The sequence below is a fragment of the Ovis aries genome, chromosome 9, assembly GCF_016772045.2.
Source record: "Ovis aries strain OAR_USU_Benz2616 breed Rambouillet chromosome 9, ARS-UI_Ramb_v3.0, whole genome shotgun sequence".
NCBI classification, from domain to species: domain Eukaryota; kingdom Metazoa; phylum Chordata; class Mammalia; order Artiodactyla; family Bovidae; genus Ovis; species Ovis aries.
Genome location: NC_056062.1, coordinates 32,296,383 through 32,318,268, shown reverse-complemented (window position 1 = coordinate 32,318,268; position 21,886 = coordinate 32,296,383). Strand labels below are relative to the sequence as shown.

The following is a 21,886-nucleotide window of genomic DNA, read 5'->3' as shown; positions in this document are numbered from 1 at the left end:
ACAGAGTCGGACACGACTGACGTGACTTAGCAGCAGCAGCAACTTGCTTAGTGAATTTATGAGATCCTCACCATAGACCCCACCCTGGCTCAGCAACATGCAATCAGTGGGGAACTTGTAACTCCCAACTACTCTGTGAGGAGCAGAAAATTTGGATCCAGTATGTAGCACCTCAACTTCTAAAACTTTCACTGGAAGGACTAGCCCCCCAAACACCTAGCTCTAAAAGCCAAAAGGGCTTGTGTCTATGAGACCCACCAGACTCTCAGTTCAGTCGCTCAGTTGTGTTCAACGCTTTGCAACCCCATGGACTGCAGCATGCCAGGCTTCCCTGGCGTCACCAACTTCTGGAGCCTACTCAAACTCATGTACATCCAGTTGGTCATGCCACCAGACTTTAGCAAACATAGATATAGTTCTTAATGAACTTACCAGGACTCCCTGTGGCTATTCCTCTAGGGCTCAGCCCACAGTGAGCTGACAAAATCATCTCCTATTCTTTCTCCCAAAGAGGCCTATTTGCTTATGATAAAAGCTGTTCCTTGAGGGTCAGTTCAGTTCAGTTGCTCATTGTCCAACTGTTTGTGACCCTGTGGACTACAGCAAGCCAGGCTTCCCTGTCCATCACCAGCTCTTAGAGCTTGCTCAAACTCATGTCCATCGAATTGGTGCTGCCATCCGACCAGTTATCCTCTGTCGTCCCCTTCTCCTCCTGCTTTCAATCTTTCCCAGCATCAGGGTCTTTCCCAGTGAGTCAGTTCTTCACATCAGGTGGCCCAAGTATTGGAATTTCAAAGCTTCAGCATCAGTCCTTCCAGTGAATATTCAGGACTGATTTCCTTTAGGATGGACTGGTTGGATCTCCTTGCAGTCCAAGGGACTCTCAAGAGTCTTCTCCAACACCACAGTTCAAAAGCATCAATTCTTCTGTGCTCAGCTTTCTTTATGGTCCAGCTCTCACATCTATACATGACTACTGGAAAAACCATAGCTTTGAGTAGATGGACCTTTGTTGGCAAAGTAATGTCTCTGCTTCTTAATATGCTGTCTACCTACAAGACCTTCTAGACCTAACACCCAAAAAAGATGTCATTTTCATCATAGGAGACTGGAATGCAAAAATAGGAAGTCATGAAATACCTGGAGTAACAGGCAAATTTGGCCTTGGAGTACAAAACAAAGTAGGGCAAAGGCTAACAGAGTTTTGCCAAGAGAATGCACTGGCTATAGCAAACACCCTCTTCCAACAACACATGAGAAGATGCTACACATGGACATCACCAGGTGGTCAGTACCAAAATCAGATTGATTATATTCTTTGCAACCAAAGATGGAGAAGCTCTGTACAGTCAGCAAAAACAAGACCAGGAGCTTACTGTGGCTCAGATTATGAACTCCATATTGCCAAATTCAGACTTGAAGAAAGTAGGGAAAACCACTAGACCATTCAGGTGTGACCTAAATCAAATCCCTTATGATTATACAGTGGAAGTGACAAATAGATTCAAGGGATTAGATCTGATAGACTGAGTGTCTGAAGAACTATGGATGGAGATTTGTGACATTATACAGGAGGCAGTGGTCAAAACCATCCCCAAGAAAAATAAATGCAAAAAGGCAAAACGGTTGTCTGAGGAGGCCTTGCAAATAGCTGAGAAAAGAAGAGAAGTGAAAGGCAAAGGAAAAAAGGAAAGATATACCCATTTGAATGCAGAGTTACAGAGAATAGCAAGGAGAGATAAGAAAGCCTTCCTCAGTGAACAATATAAAGAAATAGAGGAAAACAATAAAATGGGAAAGACTAGAGATCTCCTCAAGAAAATTAGACATACCAAGGAACATTTCATGCAAAGATGGGCACCATAAAGGACAGAAATGGTGTGGACCTAACAGAAGCAGAAGATATCAAGAGGAGGTGGCAAGAAGAAACAGAAGAGCTATACGAAAAACAGCTTTATGACCCAGATAGCCACGATGGTGTGATCACTCACCTAGAGCCAGACATTCTGGAATGCGAAGTCAAGTGGGCCTTAGGAAGCATCACTATGGACAAAGCTGGTGGAAGTGATGGAATTCCAGTTGAACTATTTCAAATCCTAAAAGATGATGCTGTGAAAGTGCTGCACTCAATATGCCAGCAAATTTGAAAAAACTCAGCAGTGGCCACAGGACTGGAAAAGGTCAGTTTTCATTCCAATCCCAAAGAAAGGCAATGCTCAAAGGCAAAGAATGCTCAAACTACCGCACAATTACCTGAGGATCAGGTTCTAATTTATCACACATCTAGGCTGCTGACTGCCATTCTCCTTGGATACATGGGAGGCCAGCAGGTGCCTTCTTCTCATTCTCTCTCCACATTGCTGTGGGTTGATGATGTCTCCTAGAAGAGGCTTGTGCACATGTCTGGCATTTCAGCTTTTGTGACTGCCACCCAGAGGACATACCTTGATTGCCTGTGTTTGATGGCCAGCAGGACTGGCATTTGTGGATTGAGCAGGACTGTAGCATATAAAGAAGCAGTTCTTATCTGGCTGTCCCCAAAGGGCTCAACACAGAGGGAGTGCACGGAAATGCCCAGCTCCCAGTATTTCCCGGCAGAAGGTTACTTGTGTACTTTAAAAGCTGTTGACTGAGATTCTACCTTTGGGACACTGATAGCTCTTGGCATACTCTCAACTTCCAGGAACCACTGAGAACAAAGAAGACATCTTGGATGTTCACAGAAGTTTGCGAGAACCAAGAACTCAGGCCTGGCTGAACAATAAGGTTGTTCTCCTAAACACATAGAGTCAAGCAAAATGAAAAAATAAGAGAAACACATTAAAAAAAAAGAAAACAATAGAAAACTCTGGAAACAGACCTTAAGGACAGAGACATAAATGAGTTGCCTGAAAAGAGTTCAAAAATAATGGTCCTAAGGGTGCTCGCTGAGGTCAGGAGAATAATGCAATAGCAAAGTGAAAATTTTAAGAGATAGAGGATATAAGAAAGCACCAAATAGAAGTCACAAAGCTGAAGAATACAATAATTTCATCGAAAAATTAGGTGGAGGGTTTCAACAGCAGTGTAGATCCAGTGGAAGAATGAATCTGTGAACTCAAAAACAGGGCAGGAGAATTCATCCAAACAGAGAACCAAAAAGAGAGAGGAATGGAAAAGACTGAAGATACCTTCAGGGACTTGAGATACCATCAAGTGGGCCAGTATTTCATTGTAGGGGTCTTAGAAGGAGAAGAGAGAAGCAGGCAGAAAGTTCATTCAAAGAAATCATGCCTGAAACTTACCTATGATGGGTAAAGAAACAAATATCTAGATCCAGGAAGTCTAGAAAATTCCTAGTAAGTTGAATCCAAACAGACCCATGTCAAAACATATAATGAAATTATCACAAGTTAAGGTAGATCATTGTAAAAACAGCAAGGGAACATCAGCGTCGTATGTACCAGGAAACACAAGTAAAACTATGAGTTGATTTTTAGCACAGCATTGGCAAACAAGAGGTGTGTGGCATGATAAGTGCTGAAAAGGGAAAAAATGCCAATGTAGAATACTGTACCCAGCAAAGTTGTCCTTCAGAGTTGAACAAGAGGTGAAGCAAAAAAGTTGAAGACGTTCATCAATTATACTAATCTAGCCTTACAGTAGGAGAAGGCAATGGCAACCCACTCCAGGTACTCTTGCCAGGGAAATCTGATGGATGGAGCAGCCTGGTAGGCTTCCATGGCGTCATGAAGAGTCAGACATGACTGAGCAACTTCACTTTCACTTTTCACTTTCATGAACTGGAGAAGGAAATGGCAACCCACTCCAGTGTTCTTGCCTGGAGAATCCCAGGGATGGGAGCCTGGTGGGCCGCCGTCTATGTGGTTGCACAGAGTCGGACACGATTGACGTGACTTAGCAGCAGCAGCCTTACAGTAAGTGCTAAGGGACTTCCTCAAACTGAAAAGAGGGATGTTAAAAGTAATGGGAAACACGTCAGAATAAATCTCACTCGTAAATGTAAATATATCATTATATTCAGAATATTCTAATTCTGTTGTGGTGAGTAAATCACCTCTAAATATAGTATAAAATTAAAAGACAAAAATATTTAAAATTACTGTAACTACAGTGCTTTGTTAATGTATACATACGATAAAAGCATGTAAATTGTACCATCAAAAACATAAAATGTCAGAGTGGGATAAAGTAAATGTATAGAATTCTAGTAAGCATTTTAACCTAAGTTGTTATCAGCTTCAAATAGATTGCTTTAAATACCAGATGTATTATATAGCCTCGTGGTAACCACAGAGTAAAAAACCTATAATAGATAACAAAGTTAAAGAGAAAGGAATCAAAACATATCGTAGAGAGAAATCAACAAATTGAAATGAAAGGGACAAAGAGAAGACAAAAGGAACAAAGGGTTACAAAAAACTGGAAAGCAATGAACAAATGGCGACAATAAATTCATATTTATCAGTAATTACTTTTGGTATAAATGGACTAAATTCTCCAATCAAAAAACAAAGAGTAGCTGAATGGATTTTTTAAAGAAAAGTCCAACCAAATGCCGCTTGTAAGAAACATCACCTTTAAGTAGAGAGAAACAGACTGAACGTGAAGGGATGGAAAAAAATATTCCATGAAAATGGAAACCTAAAGAAAGAGGGGTAGCTCTACTTATATCATACTGTATAGGCTTTGAGCCAGGAACTGTAACAAGCAAGGGAAATTATTTCATAATGATGAAGTCAGCAGTGCATGAACAATCTAACTGCACTTAAAAGAATCATATAAAGAACAACTAGGCCCAAAGTTAGTAGAAGAAATAGTAAAAATCAGTAGGGAAATATATGATATAGATCAAAAAGACAATTGAAAAGATTAATGGAAATGATTAATGTTGTTTTGAAAAGCTAAACAAAATAGACACACACTTACCTAGATACAACAAAAAAAGGAGAAAAGTCTCAAAACTGGAACTAAAAAGGGAGTCATTATAACTAATATATAAATAGAAAGAATTATGATAGGTACTATAAACAGTTATATGCCAACAAATTGGACAACCTAGAAGAAATGGATAAATCCTAGAAACATTTGACCTTCCAAGATTGAATCAAGGTAAAATTAAAAATTTGAACAGAGGAACTATTAGTGAGATTGAAAGAAAGTAAGAGTTGCTCAGTCCTGTCTAACTCTTTTCAACCCCACCGTCCTTAGCCCTCCAGGCTCCTCTGTCCGTGGAATTTCCCAGGCAATACTGGAGTGGGTTGCTATTCCCTTCTCCAGAGGATCTTCCCTCCCCAGGGATCAAATCTGGGTCTTCTGCACTGCAGTCAGATTCTTTACTGTCAGTAATCAAAAACCTCACAACAAAGAAAAATCCAGGAACAGATGGCTTCACTATTTAATTCTGTCTCATAGTCAGTGAAGAATTAATGCCAATATTTTTCAAACTCTTTCCAAGGAGAGAAAAGGAGGAAACAACTGCAAACTCATTTTACATGGCCCTGATACGGAAATCAGACAAGGACACCTGAAGAAAAGAAAATTATAGACCAATATCCCTAATGAACATGGACACAGAAATCCTTAATAAAAGTATTGGCAAATCAAGTTCAACAATATATTAAAAGGATTATGCACCAAGATCAATTGGGATTGATTCTAGAGGTTCAAGGATTGTTTACTCTTCACAAATCAGTCAACATGATATATCACATTAATAAGATAGACAAAAAAAATCATATCATTTCAATAGATGCAGAAAATGTTTTTATAGATATCAACATCCGTTTATGAAAAAAATTTCCCACAAACTGGGTGTTAAGGGAATGTACCTTAACATTGTACAAACCACAAAGTGCAAACCCACAGCAGACATTATACTTCACAGCGAAAAGGTCAAAGCTTTTCCTCTAATATCAAGAACAATGTTCATTCATTCTTGTCACTTTTATTTAACACGGTACTAAAAGTCCTAGCCGCAGTAATTAGGCAAGAAAGAGAAATAAAAGACATCTAAATATCAGAAGAATTAGAGCTTGTCTTATTTACAGATGACATGATACTATACAGGAAAACCTAAAGACTCACTGAAAAAACTGTGAGAAGTAGTAAATAAATTCAGTAAAGGATACAAACTCAGTATAGGCCTACTTCGTTTTTTTGTGCTTTGCTTCATTGTATTTTACAAATATTGTGTATTTTTGTTTTACAGATTGAAAGTTTATGGCAACCCTGTGTTTTTCTGCCATTTTTAGTAGCATTTTAAAATTAAGATATATACATTTTTATGACATAATGCTGTTGTACATTTAATAGAGTACTGTGTAGTGTAAACTTAATTTTTACATGTATGAAGAAACCAAAAAGTTTCTTGTGATTTGCTTTATTAGGCTAATAAATTCATTGTGTTGATCTGGAACCAATAGTCCCTAGTATCTCTGTGTACAAAAATCAGTTGCATTTCTGTATGCTAACCACAAACATATCCAAAATAAAAATTAAGAAAACAATCCTATTTTACAGTTCCATCAAAAAGAATAAAATACTTGGGAATAAATTTAACCAAGGAGGTAAAAAAAAATACACTTAAAATTATGACATTGGTGAATGAAATTGAGGAAGACAAAAATAAATGGAAAGTTGTTCTGTTCTCATGGATTGAAAGAATTAGTATGGTTAAAATGTCCATACTACCCAGAACTATCTACAGATCTAGTGCAACCCCTATCAAAATTCCAATCTTAAACTTTATGTGGATCCACAAAGACCCCAAATAGCCAAAGCAATCTTGAGAAAGGAGCAAAGTTAGAGGTATCACACTTCCAGACTTCAAACCATATTTCAAAGTGGTAGTGGAGTATGATAGAGAGTCCAGAAGTAAACCTGTGCACATATGGTCAATTAACTCATAACTGTGGAGCCACAAATATACTATGGATAGAGGATAGTCTTTTCAATAGTGTTTGGAAAATTCTACAGCCACATACAAAAGAATGAAACTGAACCCCTGTCTTACACCACTCATTAAAACAACTCAGGTGTTAGATTTCAGCGGAAGACCTGAAAACATAGAAGTCTTAAATGAAAACATAGGTGATAATCTCCTTCACCTTGGTCCTGGTGATTGATTTTGGGGATTTGACACCAAAAGAAAATCTAAAAAAAGCAAAAATAAGCAAGTGGAATTTTTCAAAATAGAAAGCTTCTGCAGAATAAAGGAAACCAGAAGCAAATGAAAAAGGCAACCTACAGAATGGAAAAAAATACTTGGAAATGATTTCTGATAAAGGTTAATATCCAAAACACATAATTAACTCATGCAACTCAATAGCAAAAATATCAAACCATCCGCTTTTAAAAATGAGCAGAAGAATTGAATAGACATTTTCCAAAGAAGGCATTCAGATGACCAAAGATATGAGAAAAGGTGTTCAACATCAGTTGTCATCAGGAAAATGCAAGTCCAAGCTCACTGAGATGCCACCTAACACCTGTCACAATGACTGTCTTTAAAAAGACAAGCAATGACAAGTGCTGGCCAGGATGCAGAGAAGCGGGAACCCTTGTGGACTGTTGGTGGGAGTATAAATGGTGCAGCCACTAAGGAAAACAGTATGGAGGCTCTGAGAAAACTGAGTAGATTCTTCCATACTATCCAGCAGTCCCACTTCTGAGAGTGTATTCATGCGAGAAGAGTGCAAACTTTTAGTCATAAAGTGAGTACGTTATGAGGATCTGATGTAAACATGGTGACTGTTATTAAGAACACTACATTGTACAACTGAAATTTGCCAAGAGTGGAGTTTAAATGTTTACATCAAAAAAGAAAAAAAGATAAACATGTGAAGTGGTGGATCTACCAGCTGAGTAAATAGGGGAGGATGCTTTCACAGGTATACATATATCAAATCACCACTGTATGTACCGTATGTACTTTACAAGTTTATTTGTCAAATATGTCTCAATAAAATTGAAAAAGAAAAAAATTATTTTGTGTATATTATAGCACAGCCTTATTGAATCTTTTTTTTTTTTTTAATATACAAGAGACTTTTACTGGAATTGTGATTGTTGACTAGAGATCATGGTGTTTCCATTCCTGAGTTCTGGTGTACCTGCTCAGAATTCCCTGCAGGAATTCTTGGAACAGAGGAATCCTGTGACCAGAGGCTGGGCGGGAATGTAGGTTCTCTCTCAGGCTTCAGATGCTCCTGCATGTGGAGGACAGTTTTGCGTTCATTCATTTTCCCTCTTCATTTTTACCTTTCAATCCTAAGTTCACTTGTAAGATAATGCTTTCAGACTGTATTTTGTCTTTTTTTTCCTTCTCCCTTAAAGTCGTAAGTTTGAAAACAAGCATTTGGTAAATAGGTAATTGTGCAGAGAATACGGTCTTCTGCTTTTCTATGTATTCTTAGTATCTTTAAGTAGCAGGTATTCCCGAAGAGGCAGTAGGCGTGTCACTGAGTCTTGAGCTTGTGATCCCTGGAGCCAGACCTGGTGTTCCCCCAGCTGTGCCCCTCAGCAGATGTCTCACCTTGCGCAGTGTTACACTCTCAGTGCTTCTGTTCGTCATGTGTGACGTGAGGATGCCAATAGTGCCTGCTTAGTCACTTCATGTGAACAGGATGATCTGAAGAAAGGCTTACCTATGTATAAAGTAGAGATGCTTTGGCATATATATGACTGTGAGAATTTTTAAAAATTTCCTGTAATATATGCTGCTCTCACGCACACATATTCAGAAATAATTAGTGCCTGTAGAAAAAAAACTACCTAATAGGAAAATGAAGTAATTTGTAGTGATAATACATATAATGTATATTAAAATGAGGTCTTTTAATCACTGTGGAAAGAGTGCAGGGTGCAAGTAAAAATCTAACAGAGTCAGCAATGGCAGTGACGAGCATTTCTTGAAGACTGACTAAATGCCAAACGCAGTGTCCTTTCTGTTTCCTCATCTGGCTAGTTATACAATAGTGAAGAATTTTCCTGACCTCTCTCTAAGCTCTGACTTTCTTCATGTATGAGTTGGGTGTTGATATCTGTTGTTTCTACATCAAAGGAATATTATTAGAATAAAATGAGATAATGTAGTGAAATGATCAGTGAACATAGTTTTATGAGATAATACACTGATGACTTACATAGTCAAATGGTGATTAACACCTGATGATGGTTTCTCTTGTGGTCACAGATATGTTAGGAACTGCTGACTCTTCTGAATGTAGGTAGTTCATGGAAAAACCCAAATGAGCTTTATAATTGATCTGTATATCTATTTATTCATTGATAGATCGGGTCTCTTGTGAAGTGCCTGTGTATCCTCTATTATGAGTCATTTTCCTTCCATTCATGGAAGTTTTTTCCTTTGTATAATGTTGATATCCTTCCTGTATTTACAGTTAATACTTATCTCTAGGTCAAGTAATGAGCTCATACCTGGATCCTCAATTATTTGAGTGTTCTGCCTATCAACTGGGTGCAGGTTTTATTCTTGATTACAACTCTGAACCCATTTTACACTTATCTTTTTGCCCGTCTGCAGATTAGACGATAAGGTCCACCGTGGTGTGGCTTGTTGCCTTCTTCACATCCTTGGCACCTGTGCTTGGCTCGGCATAGCAGGAAACACATAATCAGTATATATGTATGGAGTAAGTTAGCTAAGAAAGAGTAGTCAGAAAGTCAGACTCATCTCAGAGGAGCCCACATTTCTAAGAATCAGAAAACTGATCATCCAAGAAGTCTTTAAAAAGGAGATAACTAACGTAGAAGGATTTGACCTATAGGAAGAGAATGTAATGCCAAATGAGTTAAAACTTGCATGCCCTGATTGGAGGGTATAAAATATAAATGTTCCAACTCTTCTGAAGCTTTTCTTTTCACTAAACTTAATACATTATAATTTGTTGAACAGAGGCGGGCTAGCAGAAAGACTTAATGGACTGCAGAATCGAGAGAGATCCACCATTTCTTTGTGGAGACATCAGGGTCTTTCTTACCAAAAGACACTTTCAGGTAAGGCTTGCACAGGTATATGTGAGTAAAGAATATGCCAGGTAAAAGTATTTTTACATTAAAATATATAAAGTTGATCATTACTGTTTTTACCCCTTTTTCTCTAGGTGCCAAAGGTCTGAGTTGGAGGGTTCTGTATTATATCTGTTTTTGCTTTATCTGTTTCAGTAGCTTTCTGATTGTTGCAACTGTGACCCATAGTAAGCAGTACATCTTACTGCATCTCATAATACACACACAACATTCACACATCACACACACACCTGAAACAGACATTCAGTAAACACTAACCTAACATTTACACATATCACTCATACACAGACACACACCTGAAACATTCACACATATCATTCACACACACACACCCACACACACACACACCCACACCTGAAACAAACATTCAGTAAACACTAGCTTCAGTAGTATCCCAAGTCCTTGTCTCACTGAATTGATGTAGGACCCTTCTAATGAGGTGCAGTATGCAGCTTAGAAGTTGCTGCTTCAACTTCTCATTACAGTGAATTAACCAGATGGTCAAGCGTAGAGCTGAGAGAGTATCTTCTGGAGGTGGGACAAGAAAAATACCAAGTGAAACAAGTATGACTGGGTGCTGAGACTGAAGGGAACAGATGAGCTTTTGTTTGGCTCATCAACACCAGATAGCTTATTTGGAATTTTCCTTTTGTTTTCTTTTCTTTCATTTGAGAATAGAGGGTACTTACTGATATAATGAGTAAAAGAGAAAAGCAAAATAAAAAAACAGACAAAAATTATCTATTAATTTGAAAACATGAATAAGACCAACTCCAATAGATTGTTCTTTTAGAAGTCTTTGTATTTAAGAATTTGGTTTTGTTTTTCTCTTTGATGAATTTCTTATTTTTCAGACCTATGAATCCTCTCCTTGATATTTGTAATAAGTTGTGTCTTTTTCTTTACTTTTGATATACCTCACTATAGGCATATATTAGGAAGAACATTTCACTGGTCTTTTGTTTCCTTTGTAGGCTGGCAGAAGACTTTTTTTCCTTTCAATATGAAAAAGTATTTTCTCACTTCTGTATGTTTATAGCAACTGATAAATAGGAAAAAAAAACTTGTAAATATGAAATAGAGGTAATTTCCTGTCTCCCCAATCCCAGGAACTAACATATAGTGAACAGCTGAAATTCAGGGATGGATTCATGGGGTATCTCTGTGATGAAACCCTGTGAGCTAGAGCCTATTATACAGAGTGAAGTAAGTCGGAGAAAAACAAATATTAACACACATATGTGGAATCTAGAAAAAACTGATGCACCTATTTGCAGGGAAGAAATGGATACGCAGAGAACATGTTTGTGGACATATCGTGGGGGAGGAAAGGGAAGTATGAATTGAGAAAGTAGCACTGACATATATACACTACCATGTGTGAAACAGAGAGCTAATGGGAAGCTGCTGAATAACACAGGAAGCCCAGCCTGGTGCTCTGTGACGACCTAGAGGGGTGGGATAGGGGGAGAGAGGGAGAGGCTCAAGAGGGAGAGGATATATACACATGTGTAGTTATGGCTTATTTGTGTTGTTGTTTGGCAGAAACCATCACAGCATTGTAAAGCAATTATCCTCCAATTAAAACATATTTTTAAAACTGAGGTTGATTTTCTCAGTGAGGCAGTTGTTACAATGCCGTGTAACAAGATGCTCCTTGTCTTTGAGCATCATTAACTGTGAGCGCTCAGAAGTTTCATCTCCAGGGGCACAGCGGGTCCCGGGCACTGCTCCTGGAGCCCTCCTCATCCTTTGCTGTGCCCCTGAGGCGCTGGAAGCATCCAGAGTAGTGGCCCCTGTGGAGTGGGGCGCCCTCCGCCCTGCTGGAGTGAGAAGCCAGAAATCTGGCCCCTGCCTCTTTCTCAGTGCTTCCCAGGGACCCGCCTGAGACTCGGGAGGCCCCTGAAACAGGGTCGTGTTCAAGACTGCCCACTGGCATGGTCAAGAGAGGAAGAAGTAATGACAGGGCCAGCATTTTCTATACAGTGGCAGTGATGTGAGCCCGAAGAACCAGGGCTTTTGTAGATATGTGTTGTCTCCTTGTGTTGGGCTGTGCTTAGTCGCTCAGTCATGTCCGACTCTTTGCGACCCCACAGACTGCAGCCTGCCAGGCTCCTCTGTCCTGGAGGAGTCTCCAGGCAAGAATACTGGAGTAGGTTGCCATGTCCTTCTTAATTTCTTCATTGCAGTATTTCCTCATAAATAAAAAGTTGTCTTGGTGTTAGTAAATGGTTGATTATTTCTGCCAAACCTAGTTAGTTGGTAAACTAAGATCCTTCAATTACTTGAAAAAAATACTTGATAGAAAATACATATGACTTGGTCTAAGTATTCTAGTATTGAGAGTTTAAAGCTAGGAAAGAGAGGTGTGTGGTTGGCTGTTTATTTAATTTGTCTGATATTTGGCAGTATTGTGCCGGTTAAATTTTTAGTTTCTGTGAGGACATGGGGTTTTTGACATAATATGACAAGTTTAAAAACAATACATGTTTGTTCAGATTTATGGAATGAGAATGACATGGCCTGAAGCAGGTTGCAGTTTCCTAGGTCCAAGTCTTAATCTCATTTAAAATGTTTTCTTCAACTCCTTGGTCTATCTTACTTATTTACCCTTTGCTTCAAGTGAAGGGACCTTGCCTGTGACCTGCTCAGTGTGGGTCAACTCCAGGGTGCTGAGGAGGTCTAGCTGCAGTTCTTTTTCTTAACTTCCGCTTTCCTCTGGGGTCAAGGGAGCTGCCTCTGGAGTATTTCTAGCTTCCCTCTGACCAATAAAACCAGAAAGCTGATTAGTGTCTAAGCTTTATTTTTTCTGCTTTTTATATTCAAACCCACATTTAGGGACGGCAGTGGTATTTAATATTGCTCTTTGTAGTCATGGGCAAGAGGAACTCACATTAATACTCTGAGTTATTTAAGTCAGGAAACAAACTATGATACCAGTTTACCCACTGTTAGAACTGTAACTTCATGTCCCAAATGACTGTAATTTCCAGTGATCATTGTAAGTTAGTAGAAAAGAGTTCATACAATCAAGTTATTTCATAATTATGTTAAAATATTGATGGGACCTGAGAGAGAGGAAGGGATACTGACACCAAACTCAACTCTCCAGCTAATGTGTGTCACCCCTTAGCTGTTTCTGCCACATTATTTTTCATCTCTTGTGAGTTTTCCTACCGAAAAACCTATGTAATGAGATTTGGTGGCACAGCAGAAGTAAATGATGCTTTCAGATTCCCTTTAAGTTTATTTAATCTGTGCTTTCTCCATTTCTTTTTACATGAAAAGAAAAACGGTAGTTCTACAGATTCTTTTCTCATAGATCTGAGGTTTAAAAGAATCTTTATTTCTGTTTTCTTCTGTAAATTATCCAAAAATAAGACTGCAAAGTTAGCCCATTCTAAATGAATTATATAGTGTGTAACACATATCTGCTGTTGAATTCCACATGTGGCTCAATGAATAAAAATTCATTCATAGAGTTAAATTGGGACCTCTTTAATGACAAAAATTATCTGTATGTTCAAAATGCTAGTTTTGACCTTTAGAAAAGCATTGATATTGGCAAGGCAGCATTCCCTTTGGCTTGCTCAAGCAATTGTTTTACCCTCCAGCCTAGTTCAGTATCATGTCGGCCTTTGTCCTGATGTGAAATCTTGAGTGTGTCATCGTAACCTTTTCACCAGTCTATCTTTCCAAACTCTGCCAGCTCATTTTTACTTTTACATTTTACTTTCAGAGAGGTTGTAATTTCCACTTGGGACCTTGGTGCCTGAAGGAGCCTGCTTGAAAGTGGGAGTCCAGGCTTGACTGCCTTTGTCTCCCCAGAAGATGGTGAGGAAGGGGAGTGAGCCGGCCGACTTGGCGGCCTGCTCCCCAGGTGTTCCCCATAAGTGTTGCTGCAGGAAGGTGGTCTTAGAGTGGGCGGTTGCTTATCACACAATGCTCGTAAGCTTTTCGAACACATTCTGTTACAAAATAGGAAACTTTGCAGCCCCCGTGCAGAATAAGTAAGTTCTTAAATTAGTAAAATGCCTTACAAAGTTTGGAAAACAAATTGGAAACTGCCTTTTTACTGTGACAGCGATTTACGAGGCTAGCAACTTGAGCACACCCGCTTCCATGCCCTGTGACGCTGCTCCATCTCCACCAGTATGCGGAAGTGGTCATTCCTCGGAGCTGTGTTCATGCAGCCTTCACACAGCCGGTCGCCCTTCCTTCAGGGACACGCTGCCTCCTGTCTGCCTCCTCCTGTGTACACTTTCCTCCTGTATGAGTCCTCCTCTGTGAGCAGCTTCAGCAGGTGTTTGTCAGGCTTCTGCCTTGACCTCTTCTGTTCTGTGTCCCCTTCCTGGATAATCTAGGATCTCCATGCCAGCCCCCTGACTCTCAGGGCTGCTGGGCAGTCTGGAAACTGTCCTGGCCCAGCGCCAGCACCACCGGCACCTCGGTGCCTGCAGACCCAGCGGACCAGTGTGCCTGCCACCTGCTACCCCAGCCCACACACCGAGTGTCTTCCATGGGCTCTCTTTTTTTTTCCCCCATGGTCTCTTGCACATGTTTTCAACCCATTAAGTCCCTCAGTGCTGGTGATTCTACCTCACAGCTCTCTCTCAGGTGAGACCTCTTCAGCCATCCCATCTGCCACAAGCTCAGGCCCCTGTCCCCTTGCGCCTGGATTACTGCATCAGCCCCTGCCTGGTCTCCCTGCCCCTGCCTGTCCTCATTTTCAGCCTGTTGGGGTCATTATGCTAAGAGGCAAATCTATCACTTGCCTGCTTTAAAAAATGTCCATTGACTGCCTCTTATGTTGGAGTAAGTGTCCATCACCGTCGGAGCCTGTGGTATGAGCTTTCTTGGTTTGGGTCTTGGCCCACCCAACTAGTTATTTCTCGCATACGTACCACCCTGCACCTGTCACAGCTGCCCTCCACCTGCCATGTCTTTCGTGATAGCCACCTGACCACCAGGCCCAGTACACTTTCCTCTGTTGGTAGTTACACTGCTGGCGTCCTGTTGTTCAGTAGGTATTCCAAGTAAAGGCAAACCCTAGCTCTGCAAAGTGCCGCAAGGATGTGCAGGGCTGACCCCAACCCTGGGCTGTGCCCGGGGACTCAGCAGGTGTTTATGAAGTGAATAAATGGCGTCAGTGGTACATTTAAAATTTTTCCATGACACCGGAGTGCAGAAATGGCCCTAGCTCTGCTGGAGCTGAAGGCCCGTGCAGGTCACTTGATCTGTGCCTCTTTCTTTCCTGAGAAAATTTGTCTCAGCCAAACCTTTGGTGATTTCTCTTTGAGATCCTGTGTTGCCATTGTCCACTGTTCCGGCGGGAAGTCATCCTCCGAGCGCCCCCCTCAGTCTCTCTGGTTATTGTACTCCCGGGTCTCTCCATGCATGTCCTTGGAGAGACGATAAACTTTTTGATGTCATTTCATTTTAATCCTTCAGCTGATTACTCTCCTTTTCCCTCTCCTCCCTCTTAGGGTCTATTACAATGTCCTTGGAAAGGGGATGGCACCCACCCCTGAAATAACCTGCTCTGCTTTAGTAGTTGTGAATTCACTGTAATTCCTGCTGGAACGTACACTGCTCTAATTATTGATACCGCCTGTGTGTGTGCTAATACATATCCAACTGTTTTGTGACCCTATGACCTGCTGCCTGCCAGGCTCTTGTCTGTAGACTTTGCCAGGCAGGAATACTGTAGTGGGTTGCCATTTCCTCCTCTAGGGGATCTTCCCGACCCAGGGATCAAACCCACATCTCTTGTATCTCCTGCATCACCAGGCGGATTCTTTACCACAACACCAACTGGGAAGCTTGCCTATTTTGACCCAATTTAAAGTGGCTTAACTGATGGATTAGAAGTTCTTCACTAGAATATCCTTTACGAATAGTTCTCAGAGAGTGGGAGGGGATTAGGGTTGCTGTTGGAGTAAGTATCAAGAGTAACAGGGCCTTAGGGACACCCTGGATCTGTCCGCATATCAGTACATGTGTCTTTAGTTCTTTTTGCTGCAGGGTTTTCAGCATGTTGGACTGACAGTGAGTGTGCACTTTGCACAGATGCACACGCACTCTAGCCTCCCTCAGGATGGCTTAGAGAAGGTGGATGTGAGCCCTGATTTCTAGAGGATTCTGCTAGTTAATAACTATCCAGAAGTAGTAATTTGCTGTTTTGTAGTTGGGTTCCTAAAATTTTTCTCAAGACATTTGATTGCTTTATAGCTGATGTTAAATATATAAAAAATTAGAGATATTTAACAGCCCTATGATCTTTTAAAAGTTGTTTTCAGTGTGATTTTTAAAATTTTTTTACTTTGAGGAAGTTGCTTTACGATGTTGGGATGGTTTCTGCTGTATGATAGTGCAAATCAGTCATGATTATACATCTATCCCTTCCTGCTTGTGCCTGCCTCCCCTTCGCTCATCTGGCCCTCTAGGTCATTGCGGAGTGCCCGGCTGAGCTCCCTGCGTCATGCAGCAGCCTCTCACCGGCTGTCTGCTTTTCACAGGGCAGTGTGTATATGTCAGTGCTGCCCCTCAGTCCATCCCACCCTCTCCCTCCCCAACAGTATCCACAAGTCTGTTCTATACATCGGCATCTCCATTCCTTCCCTGCAAATAGGTTCATCAGTACTGTTTTTCTAGATTCCATATATATGCTAATGCATATATACATATAAGCGATATTTGTTTTTCTCTTTCTGACTTCACTCCATATAACAGGCTCTAGCTTCATCCCCCTCACTACAACGGACTCAAATTCATACTTTTTTATGGCTGAGTAATATTCCATAGTATATATGTACCATATCTTCTTTATCCACTCACCTGTCAGTGGACATCTAGGTTGCTTCTGTGTCCTGGCTATTGTAACTAGTGCTGCAATAAACACTGGGATACATATGTCTTTTTGAACTGTGGTTTTCTCAGGATATATGTCCAGTAGTGGGATTGCTGGGTCATATGGTAGTTTTATTCCTAGTTTTTTTTTTGTTTTTAACGAATCTCCATACTGCTATCCATAGTGTCTGTATAAATTTACATTTCCACCAACAGTGAAAGAGGGTTCCCTTTTCTCTACACCCTCTCTGGCATTTATTGCTTGTGGATTTTTTGCTGATGGCCATTCTGGCTGCTATGAGGTGATAACCTCTTTGCAGTTTTGATTTTCATTTCTCTAATAATGAATAATATTGAGTATCTTTTGAGCATCTTTTCATGAATTTATTGGCCATTTGTATGTCTATTTTTGGAGAAATGTCTAGTTAGGTCTTCTGCCCATTTTTTGATTGGGCTGTTTCTTTTTCTTATATTGAGCTGTATGAGCTGCTTATATATTTTGGAGATTAATCTTTTGTCAGTTGTTTCATTTGCAATTATTTTCTCCCATTCTGAGAGTTGTCTTTTCATCTTGTTCATAGTTTCCTTTGCTGCGTAGAAGCTTTTAAGTTTCATTAGGTCCCATTTGTTTATTTTTGTTTTTATTTCCATTATTCTAGCAGGTGGGCAATATGATTTTTGAACACCATTTTAATACTGTTTTCTAAGCCAAAAATATTACCTACAATACTATGAAGGAAAGTTTTTAAACAAGGAAGTTTTTCAATAAAGAAGACCTTGCTTTGTGTGTACTCAGCGTGGAAGGGTCAGTTTGCACATCACGTGGTCCCAGACACAGCTCACCTTTGGAATCTAACCCGTACTAGACCCTGTGTCAGCTTGGGCAGCCATAACTTACTACCACAGACTGGGTGACTTGGATAGCAGACGTTATTGCTCAGAGCTCTTTAGGCCGAAATTCTGAAGTCAGGGTGCTGGCAAGATCTAGTTCTAGCGAGGCTCTCTTCCTGGCTTTTAGGCAGCTGCCATCTGGCTGTGTGCTTATGCAGAGAGAGAGAGATCTGGTTCTTTAGTTTCTCTTCTTATTTTAAGGGCACTTTGGCCATCTGATGTGAAGAGCCAACTCATTGGAAAAGGCCCTGATGCTGGGAACGGTTGAAGGCAAAAGGATAAGGGGATGACAGGGTAAGATGGTTTGGGTGGCATCACCGACTCAAAAGGCATGACTTTGAGCAGGCTTTGGAAGATAGTGAAGGACAGGGACGCTGGTGTGCTGCTGTCCATGGGGTCACAAAGAGTCAGACATGACTTAGAAATTGAACAACAACAAAGAACAGTAATCCTTTAAAATCAGTGCCCCAATCCTTATGACCTCATTTAAGTTTGGACCCTTCCTTAGAGGCCCCGTGTCTAACTATATCCACACTGGGAGGCGAGGGAGCTTCAGTGTATGAGTTTTGAGGGACCGAAGCATCCAGTCTCAAATATTCTGCCCTAGCCTTCAATAGTTCATGTCCTTCTCACATTCAAAATGCATTCATTCTATCCCAGCAGCCCCCAAACCCTTAAGCCTTTCCAGCATCGGCTCTATAGTCCAGAGTTTTGTCTAGATGTCTGAATCAGATGTAAATGAGACTTGAGGTTCGATTCCAGCCTGAGACAGAATTCCTCAGTAGCTGTGAAACCACAGTCATGTGCTTCTGGATACAGTGCGGTCAGGTATAGGACAGACATTGCCTTTCCACAGGAAGAAACAGGAAGGAAGAATGCAGTGATAAGTCCCAAGCAAGCCCAGAAACTACCAAGGGTCATTCTATTAATTTTAAAGGTCAAGGAAAATCCTCTTTGGTTCAGTGTTCTGCCATCCAGGCCCCCCGGAGGACGGTGTCACCCCATGGCTCTGTTGGACCTCTCACTGAGGGCTCTCTACAGAGACACCACCTCTGGGACGGAGGAGGGCATCTTCTCCCCACAAACCCAAGACGCTGCCCCGCCCTTGGAAGCACAGAAAGGCGTATCAGCCCTGCCCCGGCCTTGTGCTGAGAGTGGCAGCCCTTAGGATCTCTGGGTGGCCTTTAGGGTCATCATTCCCTTTTTTGAAGGTGACATATATTTGCAGGCTAGCTTTTCTGCCCTACGAAGAAGGCTCGCAGCCTTCCTTCATTTCCTGTGGTCTTTGTCTCCTCTGATTCAGACTGGTAGTATCTGTGCTCACAAAATCTCTTTACTGAGTGATCGTTTAGCTACGTCTTTGGTATCCTCATCCCAGTATGCTTTTTCATTGTTTTGCAATATGGACAGGCTGAGAATTGTACAGATCTTCAAGTTTTGCTTCTTTCTGCCTTCTGCTGTGTGCTCACAGGTAAGGAGGGAGAGCCTTGCTGTGTCTCTTTTTACAAGGATGCTGATCCCATTCTTGAGGGCTCTCTCTTGGTATAATCATCTCCCAAAGCTGCACCTCCAAGCACCATCACGTTAGGGACCTCAATATAAAGATTTTGTGGGGACAGAAACATTTGGTCCATAGCAGTCCCCTGTCCTCCACTGTCCATGACTTGTTCCTCACATCTGCTTGATACCTCACCAGAATCACCTTTAACATCTGTATTCCTAATATGTACATCATACTTCTCCAGTTTCTGCCCACTGTCCAGTTACAAAGCTGCATCCACATTTTCAGATATTTACTATGGCAGCAGCCCACTTCATGGTACCGAAATCTGTCTTACTCGGCTTTGGCTGCCGTACAAAATACCTCAGACTGCAGGACTTAAACAGCAGACATGTATTTTCTCACTATTCTAGAGGCTGAAAGTTCAGCATTGAGGTGCCACTGTGGTCAATTTCTAGTGAGAGCTGTCTTCGTGGCCTGGAGACGGCAGCCATCTGGGCATGTGCTCACATGGCCTTTCCTCTCTGCTCGGCAAAGAGAAACAGGAAACTGTGGCTCTGTTCTCCCAACTGCTACTGCTGCTGCTAAGTCACTTCAGTCGTGTCCGACTCTGTGTGACCCCATAGACGGCAGCCCATCAGGCCCCCGTCCCTGGGATTCTCCAGGCAAGAACACTGGAGTGGGTTGCCATTTCCTTCTCCAATGCATAAAAGTGAAAAGTGAAGGTGAAGTCGCTCAGTCGTGTCCGACTCTTAGCGACCCCATGGACTGCAGCCCACCAGGCTCCTCTGTCCATGCAATTTTTCAAGGCAAGAGTACTGGAGTGGGGTGCCATTGCCTTCTCCGCTGTTCTCCCAAGGACCCTCACTAATGCTGTCACATCAGCCCCTCCCCACCATGACCTCTTTCAACCTTAATTACTGTCTTGGAGGTCTGTCTCCAAATATAGCCACAGCATGGGGTTAGGGCTTCCACATGTGGATTTAGGGGGACTCAGGCATGCACTCTGGAGTACTCCCTCTTCTCTGGTTTTGTATGAACTTTGCTGAAGGATCTGTTGCTTTCCTGGAGCTTCTGTATGCTTTTTCCTTACTTGAATTTCTTAAAAAATGAGACCTTCCATTGCCCATTTACCCTCTCCAGAACAGTGCAGGCTACCCCAGAGAACAGGTCCTCTGACACAGCTGGTGGCCGCCCTGTGTCTCTGATCCCGGGGCTGACGTGCTCTCTCCATTGTTTGCATTGCTGGGGACTGTGATGAGCATCACAGTCTCTCAGGCCATGTTGTCCTGTCTGGTGCTTTTTTTTTTTTTTTTTTTAAGACTTGGGTTTCAGATTTCTGTTTCATGCTTAGAATTATTGTGGCTTTTGGAAGAAAATATTTTAAACTGGGTGAAAAGGCCAAAACAAAAAAAAAATGTAGAATCAAGAAGTGAAAGCATAATTGTTTACAGTTCAGTAAGCAGTTGTGGTTAAGAAATGTGTCTGTTCATCATTGCCAGATGACTTAAAATTTTATGGGGGAGCATAAGTTTTACAAAGAATAATTGTGCTTTTACAGGATTAAGATGTAAATTTCCTCAGAAGTTAGTTTTTTAAAGGTATTGTAATCTAGAGCTCCTAGTTAGAGCTTTATGAATTTTATTGTGAAATTATCTGTGAAATGAATCTGATGGCAGCTTACAACATTTACTCAGAAACTAAAATTTGAGGTATCAAGCATTAGTAACAATATAATAATGCACTTGGGCATACCAGACCACCTGACCTGCCTCCTGAGAAACCTGTATGCAGGTAAAGAAGCAACAGTTAGAACTGGATATGGAACAAGAGACTGGTTCAAAATTGGGAAAGGAGTATGACAGGGTTGTATATTGTCACCCTGCAGAGTAACGTCTCTTAACTTAAATGCAGAATACATCATGAAAAATGTGGGGCTGGATGAATCACAAGTTGAAATCGAGATTGGCTGGAGAAATATCAATAGCCTCAGGTATGCAGATGATACCACTCTAATGGCAGAAGGTAAAGAGGAACTAAAGAGCCTCTTGATAAGGGTTAAAGAGGAAAGCGAAAAAGCTGGCTTGAAACTCAACGTTAAAAAAAGTTGGGATCCTTGCATCCGGTTCCAACACTTCATGGCAAATAGAAGAGGAAAAGGTGGAAGCAGTGACAGATTGTATTTTCTTGGGCTCCAAAATCTTGAGGAGCCTAAAATCTTCAGGACAGTGAGTGTAGCCACGAAATTAAAAGACGCTTGCTCTTTGGAAGAAAAACTATGACCAATCTAGACAGCATATTAAAAAGCAGAGACATTACTTTGCTGACAAAGGTCCATCTAGTCAAAGCTGTCATTTTTCCAGTAGTCACGTATGGATGTGAGTTGGACCATAAAGAAGGCTGACCATAAAGAATGCTTTCCAGTTGCTGTGCTGAAGATGGATCTTGAGAGACCCTTGAACTGCAAGGAGATCAAACCAGTTAATCCTAAAGAGAATCAACACTGAATATTCATTGGAAAGACTAATGCTAAAGCTGAAGCTCCATTCCTTTCCACCTAATGGTAAGAGGCAACTCATTGGAAAAGACCCT

General features: G+C 41.2%; 1 protein-coding gene across 8 annotated transcripts in view; it reads left to right on the top strand.

The window, feature by feature from the left end:
* SPIDR (scaffold protein involved in DNA repair) overlaps positions 1-21,886 on the top strand; it is a 285,222-nt gene that overhangs the window by 109,334 nt on the left and 154,002 nt on the right. For all 8 annotated transcript variants that reach the window (XM_060393383.1, XM_060393381.1, XM_012183635.5 and 5 more), the window contains one exon: positions 9,920-10,020. In XM_060393383.1, coding sequence (XP_060249366.1) covers positions 9,920-10,020 — 101 coding nt within the window. The remainder of the gene's footprint in view (positions 1-9,919; positions 10,021-21,886) is intronic.